Here is a 17,654-nt window from a genome sequence, read left to right on the forward strand (position 1 = left end):
GGGTCTCTCTCGCTATAGAGCCCACAGGGCTTGAGATCCCTGAACACTCACAGACATACTGTGTACTTCTGCTTCTCCTGCGCTACAGAGCCCAGCAACCCTCGAGGTCCCAGAACACACACAGACGCACCGTGTACTCTTGGGTCTCTCTCGCTATAGAGCCCACAGGGCTTGAGATCCCTGAACACTCACAGACATACTGTGTACTTCTGCTTCTCCTGCGCTACAGAGACCAGCACCCCTCGAGGTCCCAGAACACACACAGACGCACCGTGTACTCTTGGGTCTTTCTCGCTATAGAGCCCACAGGGCTTGAGATCCCTGAACACTCACAGACATACTGTGTACTTCTGCTTCTCCTGCGCTACAGAGACCAGCACCCCTCGAGGTCCCAGAACACACACAGACGCACCGTGTACTCTTGGGTCTCTCTCGCTATAGAGCCCACAGGGCTTGAGATCCCTGAACACTCACAGACATACTGTGTACTTCTGCTTCTCCTGCGCTACAGAGCCCAGCACCCCTCGAGGTCCCAGAACACACACAGACGCACCGTGTACTCTTGGGTCTCTCTCGCTATAGAGCCCACAGGGCTTGAGATCCCCGAACACTCACAGACATACTGTGTACTTCTGCTTCTCCTGCGCTACAGAGCCCAGCACCCCTCGAGGTCCCAGAACACACACAGACGCACCGTGTACTCTTGGGTCTCTCTCGCTATAGAGCCCACAGGGCTTGAGATCCCTGAACACTCACAGACATACTGTGTACTTCTGCTTCTCCTGCGCTACAGAGCCCAGCACCCCTCGAGGTCCCAGAACACACACAGACGCACTGTGTACTCTTGGGTCTCTCTCGCTATAGAGCCCACAGGGCTTGAGATCCCTGAACACTCACAGACATACTGTGTACTTCTGCTTCTCCTGCGCTACAGAGCCCAGCACCCCTCAAGGTCCCAGAACACACACAGACGCACCGTGTACTCTTGGGTCTCTCTCGCTATAGAGCCCACAGGGCTTGAGATCCCTGAACACTCACAGACATACTGTGTACTTCTACTTGTCCTGCGCTACAGAGCCCAGCACCCCTCGAGGTCCCAGAACACACACAGACGCACCGTGTACTCTAGGGTCTCTCTCGCTATAGAGCCCACAGGGCTTGAGATCCCTGAACACTCACAGACATACTGTGTACTTCTGCTTCTCCTGGGCTACAGAGCCCAGCACCCCTCGAGGTCCCAGAACACACACAGATGCACTGTGTACTCTTGGGTCTCTCTCGCTATAGAGCCCACAGGGCTTGAGATCCCTGAACACTCACAGACATACTGTGTACTTCTGCTTCTCCTGCGCTATAGAGCCCAGCACCCCTCGAGGTCCCAGAACACACACAGACGCACCGTGTACTCTTGGGTCTCTCTCGCTATAGAGCCCACAGGGCTTGAGATCCCTGAACACTCACAGACATACTGTGTACTTCTGCTTCTCCTGCGCTACAGAGCCCAGCACCCCTCGAGGTCCCAGAACACACACAGACGCACCGTGTACTCTTGGGTCTCTCTCGCTATAGAGCCCACAGGGCTTGAGATCCCTGAACACTCACAGACATACTGTGTACTTCTGCTTCTCCTGGGCTACAGAGCCCAGCACCCCTCGAGGTCCCAGAACACACACAGACGCACCGTGTACTCTTGGGTCTCTCTCGCTATAGAGCCCACAGGGCTTGAGATCCCTGAACACTCACAGACATACTGTGTACTTCTGCTTCTCCTGCGCTACAGAGACCAGCACCCCTCGAGGTCCCAGAACACACACAGACGCACCGTGTACTCTTGGGTCTCTCTCGCTATAGAGCCCACAGGGCTTGAGATCCCTGAACACTCACAGACATACTGTGTACTTCTGCTTCTCCTGCGCTACAGAGACCAGCACCCCTCGAGGTCCCAGAACACACACAGACGCACCGTGTACTCTTGGGACTCTCTCGCTATAGAGCCCACAGGGCTTGAGATCCCTGAACACTCAGAAACATACTGTGAACTTCTGCTTCTCCTGCGCTACAGAGCCCAGCACCCCTCAAGGTCCCAGAACACACACAGACGCACTGTGTACTCTTGGGTCTCTCTCGCTATAGACCCCATAGGGCTTGAGATCCCTGAACACTCACAGACATACTGTGTACTTCTGCTTCTCCTGCGCTACAGAGCCCAGCACCCCTCGAGGTCCCAGAACACACACAGACGCACCGTGTACTCTTGGGTCTCTCTCGCTATAGAGCCCACAGGGCTTGAGATACCTGAACACTCACAGACATACTGTGTACTTCTGCTTCTCCTGCGCTACAGAGACCAGCACCCCTCGAGGTCCCAGAACACACACAGACGCACCGTGTACTCTTGGGTCTCTCTCGCTATAGAGCCCACAGGGCTTGAGATCCCTGAACACTCACAGACATACTGTGTACTTCTGCTTCTCCTGGGCTACAGAGCCCAGCACCCCTCGAGGTCCCAGAACACACACAGACGCACTGTGTACTCTTGGGTCTCTCTCGCTATAGAGCCCACAGGGCTTGAGATCCCTGAACACTCACAGACATACTGTGTACTTCTGCTTCTCCTTCGCTACAGAGACCAGCACCCCTCGAGGTCCCAGAACACACACAGACGCACCGTGTACTCTTGGGTCTCTCTCGCTATAGAGCCCACAGGGCTTGAGATCCCTGAACACTCACAGACATACTGTGTACTTCTGCTTCTCCTGCGCTACAGAGACCAGCACCCCTCGAGGTCCCAGAACACACACAGACGCACCGTTTACTCTTGGGTCTCTCTCGCTATAGAGCCCACAGGGCTTGAGATCCCTGAACACTCACAGACATACTGTGTACTTCTGCTTCTCCTGCGCTACAGAGCCCAGCACCCCTCGAGGTCCTAGAACACACACAGACGCACCGTGTACTCTTGGGTCTCTCTCGCTATAGAGCCTACAGGGCTTGAGATCCCTGAACACTCACAGACATACTGTGTACTTCTGCTTCTGCTGCGCTACAGAGCCCAGCACCCCTCGAGGTCCCAGAACACACACAGACGCACCATGTACTCTTGGGTCTCTCTCGCTATAGAGCCCACAGGGCTTGAGATCCCTGAACACTCACAGACATACTGTGTACTTCTGCTTCTGCTGCGCTACAGAGCCCAGCACCCCTCGAGGTCCCAGAACACACACAGACGCACCATGTACTCTTGGGTCTCTCTCGCTATAGAGCCCACAGGGCTTGAGATCCCTGAACACTCACAGACATACTGTGTACTTCTGCTTCTCCTGCGCTACAGAGCCCAGCACCCCTCGAGGTCCCAGAACACACACAGACGCACCGTGTACTCTTGGGTCTCTCTCGCTATAGAGCCCACAGGGCTTGAGATCCCTGAACACTCACAGACATACTGTGTACTTCTGCTTCTCCTGCGCTACAGAGACCAGCACCCCTCGAGGTCCCAGAACACACACAGACGCACCGTGTACTCTTGGGTCTCTCTCGCTATAGAGCCCACAGGGCTTGAGATCCCTGAACACTCACAGACATACTGTGTACTTCTGCTTCTCCTGCGCTACAGAGCCCAGCACCCCTCGAGGTCCCAGAACACACACAGACGCACCGTGTACTCTTGGGTCTCTCTCGCTATAGAGCCCACAGGGCTTGAGATCCCTGAACACTCACAGACATACTGTGTACTTCTGCTTCTCCTGGGTTACAGAGCCCAGCACCCCTCGAGGTCCCAGAACACACACAGACGCACTGTGTACTCTTGGGTCTCTCTCGCTATAGAGCCCACAGGGCTTGAGATCCCTGAACACTCACAGACATACTGTGTACTTCTGCTTCTCCTGCGCTACAGAGCCCAGCACCCCTCGAGGTCCCAGAACACACACAGACGCACCGTGTACTCTTGGGTCTCTCTCGCTATAGAGCCCACAGGGCTTGAGATCCCTGAACACTCACAGACATACTGTGTACTTCTGCTTCTCCTGCGCTACAGAGACCAGCACCCCTCGAGGTCCCAGAACACACACAGACGCACCGTGTACTCTTGGGTCTCTCTCGCTATAGAGCCCACAGGGCTTGAGATCCCTGAACACTCACAGACATACTGTGTACTTCTGCTTCTCCTTCGCTACAGAGACCAGCACCCCTCGAGGTCCCAGAACACACACAGACGCACCGTGTACTCTTGGGTCTCTCTCGCTATAGAGCCCACAGGGCTTGAGATCCCTGAACACTCACAGACATACTGTGTACTTCTGCTTCTCCTGCGCTACAGAGACCAGCACCCCTCGAGGTCCCAGAACACACACAGACGCACCGTGTACTCTTGGGTCTCTCTCGCTATAGAGCCCACAGGGCTTGAGATCCCTGAACACTCACAGACATACTGTGTACTTCTGCTTCTCCTGCGCTACAGAGCCCAGCACCCCTCGAGGTCCCAGAACACACACAGACGCACTGTGTACTCTTGGGTCTCTCTCGCTATAGAGCCCACAGGGCTTGAGATCCCTGAACACTCACAGACATACTGTGTACTTCTGCTTCTCCTGCGCTACAGAGCCCAGCACCCCTCGAGGTCCCAGAACACACACAGACGCACCATGTACTCTTGGGTCTCTCTCGCTATAGAGCCCACAGGGCTTGAGATCCCTGAACACTCACAGACATACTGTGTACTTCTGCTTCTCCTGCGCTACAGAGCCCAGCACCCCTTGAGGTCCCAGAACACACACAGACGCACCGTGTACTCTTGGGTCTCTCTCGCTATAGAGCCCACAGGGCTTGAGATCCCTGAACACTCACAGACATACTGTGTACTTCTGCTTCTCCTGGGCTACAGAGCCCAGCACCCCTCGAGGTCCCAGAACACACACAGACGCACCGTGTACTCTTGGGTCTCTCTCGCTATAGAGCCCACAGGGCTTGAGATCCCTGAACACTCACAGACATACTGTGTACTTCTGCTTCTCCTGCGCTACAGAGCCCAGCACCCCTCGAGGTCCCAGAACACACACAGATGCACCGTGTACTCTTGGGTCTCTCTCGCTATAGAGCCCACAGGGCTTGAGATCCCTGAACACTCACAGACATACTGTGTACTTCTGCTTCTCCTGCGCTACAGAGCCCAGCAACCCTCGAGGTCCCAGAACACACACAGACGCACCGTGTACTCTTGGGTCTCTCTCGCTATAGAGCCCACAGGGCTTGAGATCCCTGAACACTCACAGACATACTGTGTACTTCTGCTTCTCCTGCGCTACAGAGACCAGCACCCCTCGAGGTCCCAGAACACACACAGACGCACCGTGTACTCTTGGGTCTTTCTCGCTATAGAGCCCACAGGGCTTGAGATCCCTGAACACTCACAGACATACTGTGTACTTCTGCTTCTCCTGCGCTACAGAGACCAGCACCCCTCGAGGTCCCAGAACACACACAGACGCACCGTGTACTCTTGGGTCTCTCTCGCTATAGAGCCCACAGGGCTTGAGATCCCTGAACACTCACAGACATACTGTGTACTTCTGCTTCTCCTGCGCTACAGAGCCCAGCACCCCTCGAGGTCCCAGAACACACACAGACGCACCGTGTACTCTTGGGTCTCTCTCGCTATAGAGCCCACAGGGCTTGAGATCCCCGAACACTCACAGACATACTGTGTACTTCTGCTTCTCCTGCGCTACAGAGCCCAGCACCCCTCGAGGTCCCAGAACACACACAGACGCACCGTGTACTCTTGGGTCTCTCTCGCTATAGAGCCCACAGGGCTTGAGATCCCTGAACACTCACAGACATACTGTGTACTTCTGCTTCTCCTGCGCTACAGAGCCCAGCACCCCTCGAGGTCCCAGAACACACACAGACGCACTGTGTACTCTTGGGTCTCTCTCGCTATAGAGCCCACAGGGCTTGAGATCCCTGAACACTCACAGACATACTGTGTACTTCTGCTTCTCCTGCGCTACAGAGCCCAGCACCCCTCAAGGTCCCAGAACACACACAGACGCACCGTGTACTCTTGGGTCTCTCTTGCTATAGAGCCCACAGGGCTTGAGATCCCTGAACACTCACAGACATACTGTGTACTTCTGCTTCTCCTGCGCTACAGAGCCCAGCACCCCTCGAGGTCCCAGAACACACACAGACGCACCGTGTACTCTTGGGTCTCTCTCGCTATCGAGCCCACAGGGCTTGAGATCCCTGAACACTCACAGACATACTGTGTACTTCTGCTTCTCCTGCGCTACAGAGCCCAGCACCCCTCGAGGTCCCAGAACACACACAGACGCACCATGTACTCTTGGGTCTCTCTCGCTATAGAGCCCACAGGGCTTGAGATCCCTGAACACTCACAGACATACTGTGTACTTCTGCTTCTCCTGCGCTACAGAGCCCAGCACCCCTTGAGGTCCCAGAACACACACAGACGCACCGTGTACTCTTGGGTCTCTCTCGCTATAGATCCCACAGGGCTTGAGATCGCTGAACACTCACAGACATACTGTGTAGTTCTGCTTCTCCTGCGCTACAGAGTCCAGCACCCCTCGAGGTCTCAGAACACACACAGACACACTGTGTTCTCTTGAGCCTCCTTCTCTACAGAGCACCTCGTGGCGTGGTCCTGACTTCCCGGGAATTGGGCCCGTTCCCCGCCCTAGCCTCCACGAGCTACCCGTGCGGGCCGCACGAGGTCACCTACACCTCGAGGCTCCGCCATTTTGTCACCTGCCACGTGACCCTGCATGCCAGCCCTCATGATTCCGCTCAACCCGGCCTCGGCCCCAGCAAGGCCCAGACGTTGAGGCACCAAGAACTGGCCAGGGGGTGTCACGTGAACACCTCATCTCCCTGGCGGAGGGCGGTATCGATGGGACCCCCAACCGCCCCCACACACCGAGGTGCGATCGGCCTCCAGCTCTCTTGGGCCGGGCGCCTCTCCTGCTGGGCGTCTGGCCACCTCCACCCGGCCTCTCCGCCCCCCCCCGGGCGCAAGGGTCCGGACATCAAAGGGCTCCAGACCTATATCTGGGGCGACCCCGCCACAGACCGGCAGTTGTATCCCGGAGTCGAGAGCCCTGCTGATCGAATCGCGGCCGACCCTACGGAGAAGAACTCTTGCTTGAACTACCACGAGCCCTGCAGACTGCGTCGCGGCTCCTTCTTGTTGAAACCTTGAAGCCGCCCGGAACATCGGGGCCCTGCTGACGCTGTCGCGGCCCAACCTCGCTGAAACCTCCCTCGGAGCCCTGCTGACGAAGTCGCGGCTCGAGCTGAGCAGAAACCATCTTGAGAGCCCTGCTGACCAGATCGCGGCTCTCCCCGAACTGATCGCCAGAGCCCTGCTGACGCCGTCGCGGCTCGACCCCTCCGAGATCCGGAGGTCCTCCAGCTTGAGGATAAGAACTGGGCCCCGGGTACCCTCGTACCGAGCTCCTGCCAAAGACTGTCCCGCTACCCCTTCCCTTCTAAAGAGACCCTGAGACTTTTGGTGGATCCCTCGATCCCCTTTTGTGTAAATATTGATCCCGTAACCTTTAAGTGCTGATAAAGAATTGCTCGTCTCGAGACAACCTCCTTGAGTCCTGTGTGGTGGTGTTACTGTGCTCGTACATGATAGGAGAAGGATCTCTCAGGATGCTTCTCTGCAGCGCTCGGCTACTTCGTACAGTGTGGGGGGGCCCCCCTGAGTAGGCTCGCCGACTCCTCGGGGTCCGCCTTCCAACAACTTCTAATCACTCACTGTGCTTGGAATCCTGAGACACACACACACACACACACACGTCATACACGCTTGGACCACCTTCTTAATAGATCCCAGACCATTGCTTATGGTACCATGAAGTCCTCATAGACAGAAGTCTCTGGCCTTCTTATCAATCAAGATCATAGAAACACTAAGTATCCCTGGACACTCACAGCCATTCTGTGTACTCTTGGGCATCCTTCAGACTCACCTATGAGACTCGAGGTGTGGGATGTGTGATTGTAGGTCTATGACAATCATACCTTGTGCTCTTCTGCAGCCTCTTCCTTGGGACTCGGGGTGCAGGCCTTATGCGCCCCAGGCTGTGACGCACATGCCTTTCTGCCCTTGAGCTGCCTTTTCTGGAGTCCTAGGAATGCAATGATCGCTGAACCCCTGCAGACACACCTTATGTTCTTCTGCAGCCTCCTGTATGAACTCACAAAGTGTCTCTTCATATGTGAATCCTGAACACCCACACACAAACCTTGTGATCTTTGTCACCCCTCTCTATGGAATCTTTGAAGTGCCTTGTATCTCATTCATCTCGGCACAAAACTTGTCATACTTTGCAGCCTTCGCTATGGGACTCATGGAGTGACTTCACTGGTAAACCCTGAACACCCACAGACTTACTTTGTGCACCTCTGCAGCATCTTCTGTGGGGCTAAAGGTGTTGGACATGTGACCACAGGGCTGGCACAGACATACCATCCCTTGTTATCTTGTTAAGTCCCTTCTATGGGGTTCACACCTTGTGCTCTTGTGCAGAATTGTCTAGGGAGACCTTGCAGTGCAATGAGTGATCTCTGAGTTCCTACAGACCAACGCTGTGCTCCTGGGCAGAATTATCCATGGAGCCCTTAGTAAGCAATTACCTATGTCTGAATTGATACAGACACACCGTGTAAATTGCAGCTCCTTCTACGGGTCTCAATGTGTGGGACTTGTGACCCTAGAGCTGGGACACCTTTCTACTCCTGGACAGCCCTCTCAATGTAGTCCTATTTTTTTATCTGGTGACCATTAGGGATAACACAACAAACCCTGGATTTCCAGATCTCATTGGCCTTGGGTGGGCCAGGGCACTTCCTTGGGTGGGCCTGGCCCACTCTCTAGAACCGGACCTGCTTCCCTATATTACTCAAGGAGTGACTTCATTTGTGATCCCATGACAACCTGACAAGAAAGAGACTCAGCGCAGCACTGCAAGCCATCTGGCTGCGCCGCACTGAGTCACTTTTAAAGCACAGTGATGCGTCATATTTACAATAATATGTCGCATCCCTGTGCTTTCCCTTGCGCTGGCACATAATTGGCTGCCATGCGCCAATGCAGGCACCCTTCCACCATGGTGCAAGGGTGCCTATGTTGTGGGGAGGTTGTGGGAAATGACACCTTCCTGCATAAAAACAATCACAAGAGGTGTTTTGCTCTTTCTATGCGTGCTGCATTATGCGTGCTGCACGCATAGAAAGAGGAAAAATCGAGGAGAAATGAAAACATTTCTCCTCGTTGCGCCTCCCTACGGGCCCCTGGGGAGCTGTAGGTTTCTGATGCATTCCCAGGCTTACGAAAGGTTGTAAATCTGGGAATGGGGCAGAATCCATGGGTGCTGCGTGGGAACACACACAGCAACATCCATGGAACGCCCCTTTCACGCATAGTGCTACATGAAAAGGGACGTATTTACAAGGACACAAAAAGCCCAGCTGTGTGGCTTTACATGTCCTTGCAAATATGGGGGATCAAAATGTGCCACACGGGTGGTGCAAGGGGCTTGTAAATATTTCCCTTGTACTCCTCTGCACCCTTCCCTTTGAGTCTCAGGGAGTGACTTAACTTGTGATCCCATAACACCCGCACACATACCTTGTACTCCTCTGCAGCCTCCTCGATGGGTCTCACTGAGTGGGATTTATGGTCCTTGGACTCCCTGCAGACCACACATATCAACCTCTCTTCCTCGTCACAGAACAGCCTCCGTTTCTCCCCGTGTTTCTCGCACAGATTCTCCTGTGGGGGCTCCACGGGGGGCAGGTGAAGCTGTTTTACCATTTCCACAATGTTTCCGAGTTGCGCGTTGGGTCGGAGGCTTCTCCCTGGAGATATTTCTCTGCACTGCGGACAGGGGAAGTTTCCATCTCTTCCCTCCCAGCTCTGAGTGATGCAGACGCGGCAGAAGTTGTGTCCACAGTCGATAGTCACAGGATCAGTAAAATATTCCAAACAGATGGAACAAGAGGCCTCCTCTTTGAGATTTCTGCCCTGAGCTGCGGCAGCCATGGTCCCAAGAATGCAGGAAGGTAAAATTACGTTTCGTTTCTCTGTTTGCGTAAAATGGGAGTGTCTGTGTGTCTCCTCCTCTGTGGACTGGGACCTTCTGGTTCTCTGTAAAGTAGGAGTGTCTGTGTGTCTCCTCCTCTGTGGACTGGGACCTTCTGGTTCTCTGTAAAGTAGGAGTGTCTGTGTGTCTCCTCCTCTGTGGACTGGGACCTTCTGGTTCTCTGTAAAGTAGGAGTGTCTGTGTGTCTTCTCTTGCGTGTCCCGGACTCCCTAATTCCGGTTGCACTGAGTTTTTTGCCCTAAATGGCACACTGGTCGCTGCTAAAAAGGTGAATAGTCTCAAACACGCCTGACACTTTTCCTCTGGGTCCACTAAATACGGCCTCGCTAATTGTATTGTAATTGCATGGATAGAGCGCTTACAGCCCCCAAAGAGACATCGCAGCGCTAATGTGAAAGTTCACCTCTGACTGCAGCAACCCGATCCTCGGAGAGGCTGAGGAATCACCCCAGACTGGGTGGGCCACGTGAGAGGACGGCAGAGGGATGAGAGAAATACAGGAACTTCAAAGTGAAACCAAGACTTTCACTCTGAGAAAACAAGGGAAAGCAGAAGGAATACACGGGTGGTAAAACATTGTGTGAAAGAACCAAAGGGGAAGAGAAGGAAAGAAGGACACAAAGGCAGAGAGAGGGGAGAAAAAAGAATGTCTGAAGAGAAAAGGCAGCAACAAGAGGTGGAGGAACGAAAAGGACGAGGGAATAGAAGACGCTTCAGCTTTTTCATAATTGAAGGTTTCACAAAGCTTCATTAACTGGCCATAAACAGATACAGCAGGGGTTGAACCAATGCAAGCTTCCTTTAATGCACAGAGCAGGAACGCCTATAGCTGATCTTTGGCGTTTAGTGCATTCTGGGACTTGTAGTTTGTCGTTTTACATTATGAGACGAGTAATATCTCAAAACTCATGGCAAGCGAGAGCTGTGAGCTAAAATGCCAGGACTGCTCGAGGTATCAAACACACAGAAGGTGGTGGCAGGAATGCTTCAATCTGTCTAACCCAATCCATCGTTCCTTTGCTCTCCGCGCCACCTCAGTATGGAGCCAGCCATATGCAAATCAGCCTTGACCCTGCTCCAATAGGGAAAGAGTCCAGCCCGAACTGCCTGACCAGGTCCTTCCTGCAGCAGAACACAAGTGACCCAGGACAGGTTTCACACTGACGGGGGCTTTTCAGTCGGGTACAGCTTGGCTCCAGTGGCACAGCGAGCGAAAGAAGGATGGTTTGGGATGTGTAGGGAGCTGGCTTTTTATGTAGTGCACCAAAATGAGTTACACTATGTAGAAAGTCCAGACGATCCTTATCGGCTTACAGGGCATAAATGAATATTCCCAAATGCTCTCTTTGTGGTAGTGTGGGCGAGCACAGGCTTATCAGAGGGCTGTGTTAAAACATTTGTTGAACACACAGAGTCAATAAATGAGACACACTCATGAAGAAACTAAAGACCATTTTAGAAAAATAACAAGTATCTTTTGTATATATTTTAACACCAACTACATTGTAATTGGGTAAGTATTTTCAAAATCTAAATTTTTACAGGGCAAGAACAAATAGGGTAGCACAAATGTAGCACAAATGTAGGGTAGCACAAATAGGGTAGCACAAATGTGTCTTTATGAGGTAATACTTTCCTATAGAGAAAGAAACATATACTGCATGCAGGTACTTGCAAACGTATTCCGTGGGTCCCCTTTAGGAGGTAAGGTGGTAGGGGGCCAAGGTTAAAAGTACCACCATCAGTTTGAGTTTACCTGACCTGGAGCATCCGGGCGCAGAGGTGCTGGATGGGATGGTAGCCTTGCGTGCTACACCGTAGGCAAAGAGGGGGGCTAACTAGAAACAGGCTGCAAAGGGGGACTTGGGTACAAGTCCCGGAGTTCCCAATAGGGTACTCAGTATGTGAGGGTCCTGGGAGAAGCGGGGTCACAGTCGGTTGTCGTAGAACTGTGCCGGGAGCTCAGGTACACAGGGTTTTGGTCGGCTGGGCCCGTGCGTCAAAGCCACTCATAGTTCTCCTTTAGACCTGGAGAGAGGGACAAAACAGGACAGCTGGAGCACTCTCGTGCTGGCCTCTGCGATGCTGACTTTCCTTGTTAGGCTGGTCGGTTGTTTCGGTGTTGGAGTCCGGACTGGACATTCAAACAAGCTTTGGTTGCTGCATGGGGTCTTGTGCCCCTGGAATTGGTGCAGGGCGGCTCAGGTTGGTCCTGGCATCTTAACACTTGGTGGAGAGATGGATCTGACCTCCTGGAGCACAGTGACCTATTGCTGGTTAGCTGCTGTGTCTGTGGCCCCGGTGAACAGCAGAACGGTTTACCGGAAGTTGCGGGCGGTGCCTGGAGGCTGCGGGGAAGTGGCTCCTCCACTTCAAGGGAGAGGCTGATGGCGGGGTGAAGTACTGGAGGCCCTCCAAGGCTTTTGGAGGATGCACAGCGGCAGGACAAGTCAGGTTGTCATGATTGTCGGGACAGGAGCAGGTAGGCAGGCAGGGTTTAGCGTCAAAGTCTACGTGCAGTCTGCAGTTCTCGCTTCTTCGGCTATTCTTTGTCCTCTTCTTTCTTCAGTCATACGAATCTGAGTTCCTGGTATCAGGGGGGCACCTAAATACTGAATTTAGGGGAATCAAGGGGGCTCTCATATGCAGGGGGTCATTAATAAGTTGTGGTGGCAGGCTGGACAATAACAGTCAGCCAGCACACTAAGAGGCTGGCAGGTTTGCATGGGCACCGCTAAGGTGCCCACATGGTGCATGTTTTAACATATCTACTACTTGCATCAGTAGGGATTTATTAAGAATAGGTGTTAGATACCAAACACCATAAGTTTCAGTAAAGCCATCGTGTAGTAATGACCAGTGCCCAGTACATGTACTTAACCCCTTCGCTGCTAGGCCTTTTCCCCTCCTGTGCTAAGCCTTTTTTGGGCTATTTGGGGTAGTGCGCGCTTAGGGCCCTGTAACTTTTTGACCACAGTAGGTATCCACGCCAAATTTGCGTCCTTTTCTTCCAACATCATGCGGATTCTAAAGGTACCCAAGGTTTGTGGATTCTCCTAGAGGGTTCCCAGAAATTAGTCAAAATACAGCAAAATTTTGTTTTTTTTGTGAAAAATGGGGAAAAGTGGCTGCAAATGAAAGCGTCTGGGTTTTTCTCTGCAAATGATGTCAAAAAAGGGTTTGTGGGGCTGAAAACACAATTTCTCCAGCTTTTAGGGAATGAAAGATTTTTGTCAGAAATCCAACTTTTTTTACACAGTTTTGAAATTTTTCTGGGACATACCCTATTTTTGCAATTTTTAGTGCTTTCAACCTCCTTCCAGATAATGGTAGAAATGGGTAGAAAAGCAATAATGGATCTCGGAAAGCTATACATTTTTAAAAAGTAGCCCAAAATTCTGAATTCAGCAAGGGGTCATTTGTGTAGATCCATCAAGGTTTCTTTATAGAAACTAACAGTGAAATATAGGAAAAATTAAAAATTAGTTGAAAAAAGCAGCCTTTTGTGTCAACGTTTTCACCTGTAACTTCTTCTAATTATGACATCTCTTAGAAAGCAATGTACCGTTACATCCGCTGGACCTTCCTGGTTGTGGGGATATATAGGACTTGTAGGTTCACCAAGAGCCCAACGAACCCAGAGTAAAAAACTGAGCAGCATTTTGTAATGGGTTTTTTTTTTTGTTCCGGGTATATAGCAATTATAGTGTGAAAATGTATACATGGAAAAATTGGTATGAAAGACACCTATGTATTTCTGAAATGGGAACAAATTACAGAGTTTAGAAACAGTGTATATTTGCACAGTTTCGAAATTGGGAATACTCATACTTGCATGACAATTATTGATCATTTTTCAAAATGACTTTTTTTTTTACACAATGTCTTTCATTTGGAAGGGAGAAATGCATCAAAAATCAATAGGTAATAACAGTTGCTTTACAAATCTGAACTACCCTAAGTCTCTCGATAAAAATGGTACCTCACTTGTGTGGGTAGGCATAATGCCCACGACAGGAAGTGGCTCAAAACCTAAGGTGAACACACCACATTTTCACACTGAAAATTTACACATTTTTTTGCGAAGAGTCTAGCTGTAGTTTTTGAACCCTAGCTCTGCCGGCACCTAGGGAAACCTAGCAAACCTATATATTTTTGAAAACTAGACACCCAGGGAAATCCAGGATGGGGTGACTTGACTGCCTCCCACCATGATCTGTTACCCAGAATCCCTTGCAAACCTAAAAATTGACAAAAAAATCCACTTTTTCCCCACATTTCTGTGGTGGAAAGTTCTGGAATCTGCGTGGATTCCCAAATTTCCACCCACCCCACGTTCCCCAAAGTCCTACGAGAAAAATGGTACCTCACTTGTGTGGGTCGGCCTAGTGCCCGCGACAGGAAACGGCACAAAACGCAACGTGGTCACACCTCAATTTTGCAGTGAAAAATGACCCTATTTTGCAAAGTGGCTAGCTGTAGTTTTTGAACCCTAGTCCTGCCGACACCTAGGGAAACCTAGCAAACCTATATCTTTTCGAAAACTAGACACCCAGGGGAATCCAGGATGGGGTGACTTGAGTGCCTCCCACCATGGTCTGTTACCCAGAATCCCTTGCAAACGTAAAAAATTGACAAAAAAAACACATTTTCCCCACATTTCTGTGATGGAAAGTTCTGGAATCTGCGTGGATTCCCAAATTTCCACCCACCCCGCGTTCCCCAAAGTCCTACGAGAAAAATGGTACCTCACTTGTGCGGATCGGCCTTGTGCCCGCGACAGGAAACGGCGCAAAACGCAACGTGGTCACACCTCAATTTTGCAGTGAAAAATGACCCTTTTTTGCCAAAGTGACTAGCTGTAGTTTTTTAACCCTAGTGTGGAAATATGGATTTTTCTGGTCAGTTATGTCCCCTATCTTGGACCCCAACGGTTCTATGTGCATGTTACAAGTACATGTATGTTCCCTCCAGTTCCAGTTATGAAGACGCAAATACATGTGCGTCCACCGTCAACATGTCCTCTTTCAGATCCGCCATGAATGGGCTGGATATTCGATTCCTAAGTACGAAAGGCCACCGACTTTATATGGCTTAGTTACTCCATTTTTGCAGTTCAGGCGAGTAGGCCCTGATTCTGCCATCAAGCCTTTCCCTGCTTTCTGCCTCTGACAGCTCCAGTCTGAGCTCGCATCTGTATCCATGAACTTTGTCCTACTCCCTGTGCGGCTAACGGTGCCTGCCTCGGCCGGTCTGCCTGCCTGCCAAAAACTGTATTTCACCTTCAAGTTATCTGTTTCGCTCCTCAGCCGATGCATTCCTGTCTAGTAGTTTAAGTAAACATTTCCTTCAGCTACTGAGCAAATGGCCCGGCTTCTCTGTCCTCATACAAGTAATTCATAGCCCCGTTACCATGGAAGGTTTCTGCCCCTTGCATCTCATGTAGACACTTAGACGCTTGTGCACGCACACACAGTCAGTATAGAATAGATTTTGTCCAAGAGTCCTTCCTTTGTGGATAACATAGTTCTTTAAACATAGGATGTTAGATATGATTTGGGATTAGGTTGACTTGACCCCCCAGACTTCTTGTCTCCACATGTAGAGCTAAATGTCAAGTCCCCTTCACCCCCTAGTTGCACGTCAATCACACGTCATGCTGCTGCGTGCGCATCTCTGCCAAGTATTTCTGCTGACTTTGCGAAATTATTTCATAGATCCACCCTGTGTGACATCACAACCAATGACGTTCCTTTGTTACGCTCAATCATGCCCATTTTCATTACGCATGTATAATGTTATCTTCCTTATCAATTGTTACGCCTCCTGCATTTGTTTCATTGTAATGTCTGTTCTATAAAAATGATTACTTATCAATAAAGTATGTACTTCACTTCCTGAACCCCCGTGGTGATGGAACTTGGAGGCCACGATTCGAATCGTCCATTGGAATAAAGCCCATTCTGAACCTCTTATACCACGGATTCTGCCTCTTATTTTACTGAGCTATTTTATTAAGATTCTGTATCAAATTAAGTCCCGGTAATTAAATTATTTACCACATGAATGGCGCCCGAACAGGGACACTTTCTCATCTCACGCGCCGGTGGTGCGTTGCAGGCCCGGTCTCCTGCCACAGCTGGACGGACAACAACGCGTACCAGCAGGATTTCCTGTATCTCCCTCCGGTCAAGCGGGGGCGACTGAGGCTGCGATCAACACCCAGACGAGGCGGTGAGAAGTGCGAAGTATCCCAACCAGAGCCTAGCTGAGAGAGCAAGATCCGAGGTATACAGAGGCCCACCAAGTTCCGAAGTTCCGAGGTTTCCGATGTTCCGAAGTTTCCGAAGTTTTCGAGTCGAGTCGAGTCCAGTTCAGTTCAGTTCCGTTCCGAGGCCTTCCGTTCCGAGCTACCCGGTGAGTACCATTGCTGGGGAGGCGTTCTGACGTGCACAGAGGTTGTGCCGGTCAAGACGGATTTGGGTACACAAATCCGGTCTGCACTGTTTCAGCAGTGTATATGTACTGTTTAGCAGTATATCGAGTATGTCTAGTATATGAAGTCAGAATTATCTAGTTAGTATCGGGTATTATGCTTAGTGAACGGCCATCATTGTTGTTCATTAAATGTTAAATGTTAAATGTTTTAAATACGTTCTGCATATTGTGGTATGAATGACTGTTCATTATTGTGCTTTTGTATTAAGTGTGTTTAAGAATAAGTATCAGATCAGTTGTCAGTATGCCGCTCTTTTCGAAATTAAGACAGATCTCAACTAGAAAAGGGGTACTCGAAGAAGCTGTTCCTATTCCTCCTAGGGACACTCCAGGGCACTTTATGTATCACAAACATGGCTTAGACGCCATATTATTTCTTGATTTATGGGTGGACTACACCAAGGAATTACCAGAAAGTCAGAGGTGGCCCGCAGCTGGGACCTGGGATGCAGAGTGCATCATGAAAGTAGAAGAAGAGTTATGGAAAAGGAGAGCTAGACAGTCACAGAAAGACGCCATTGAATTATGGCGTAAAGAATCGTATAGACGTACAGAAAAAGCACGTAGACAGGAAGAGAAAAGTAAGGAAAATTCAAATAAAGTTCGAGAAAATCTGTTAATTGAAGAAGGTACACGAGTAAAATCAGAACAAGTAGATAGACAAAGAAATGCCCTTATGAATGGTATGTATCCCCTTCTGGCCGAAGGATTACCTAAGGCTACTCCGGAGATACCAAAAGACTTGCCACCCCCATTGTTTCCAATAAAAGCACAACCAAAGAGGCATCCCAGAACCGCAGAAGATGTTTTTCTTTCCTCATATTTAGATGACGCAGCTCCCGAGTATGCTAACCCTGCACCACATAGACCGTCTGCCGGGGAGGTTCAACGCCAAGATCCTGTAGCTGTATCCCTACAGCATCAAATCCTGACACAAGTTCCGGCAAGCACATCTGTTTCCACATCTGTTCCTACAGCTGCTCCTACAGCTGTGTCCACACCTATAGTTGCTGTATCACGATC

General features: G+C 50.9%; 1 protein-coding gene across 3 annotated transcripts in view; it reads right to left on the minus strand.

Moving 5' to 3' along the window:
• LOC146830262 (E3 ubiquitin-protein ligase TRIM39-like) overlaps window positions 1-10,582 on the minus strand; it is a 338,681-nt gene extending 328,099 nt beyond the window's left edge. For 2 of the 3 annotated variants that reach the window (XM_085604457.1, XM_085604460.1), the window contains exon 1: window positions 9,659-10,582. In XM_085604457.1, the coding sequence (XP_085460583.1) occupies window positions 9,659-10,072 (414 nt within the window). In that variant the 5' untranslated portion in view covers window positions 10,073-10,582. The remainder of the gene's footprint in view (window positions 1-9,658) is intronic. The other variant, XM_085604458.1, reaches the window with a different exon arrangement.
• Window positions 10,583-17,654: the final 7,072 nt, after the last annotated feature.

This window comes from Triturus cristatus, chromosome 5_1 (assembly GCF_964204655.1).
Source record: "Triturus cristatus chromosome 5_1, aTriCri1.1, whole genome shotgun sequence".
NCBI lineage: Eukaryota > Metazoa > Chordata > Amphibia > Caudata > Salamandridae > Triturus > Triturus cristatus.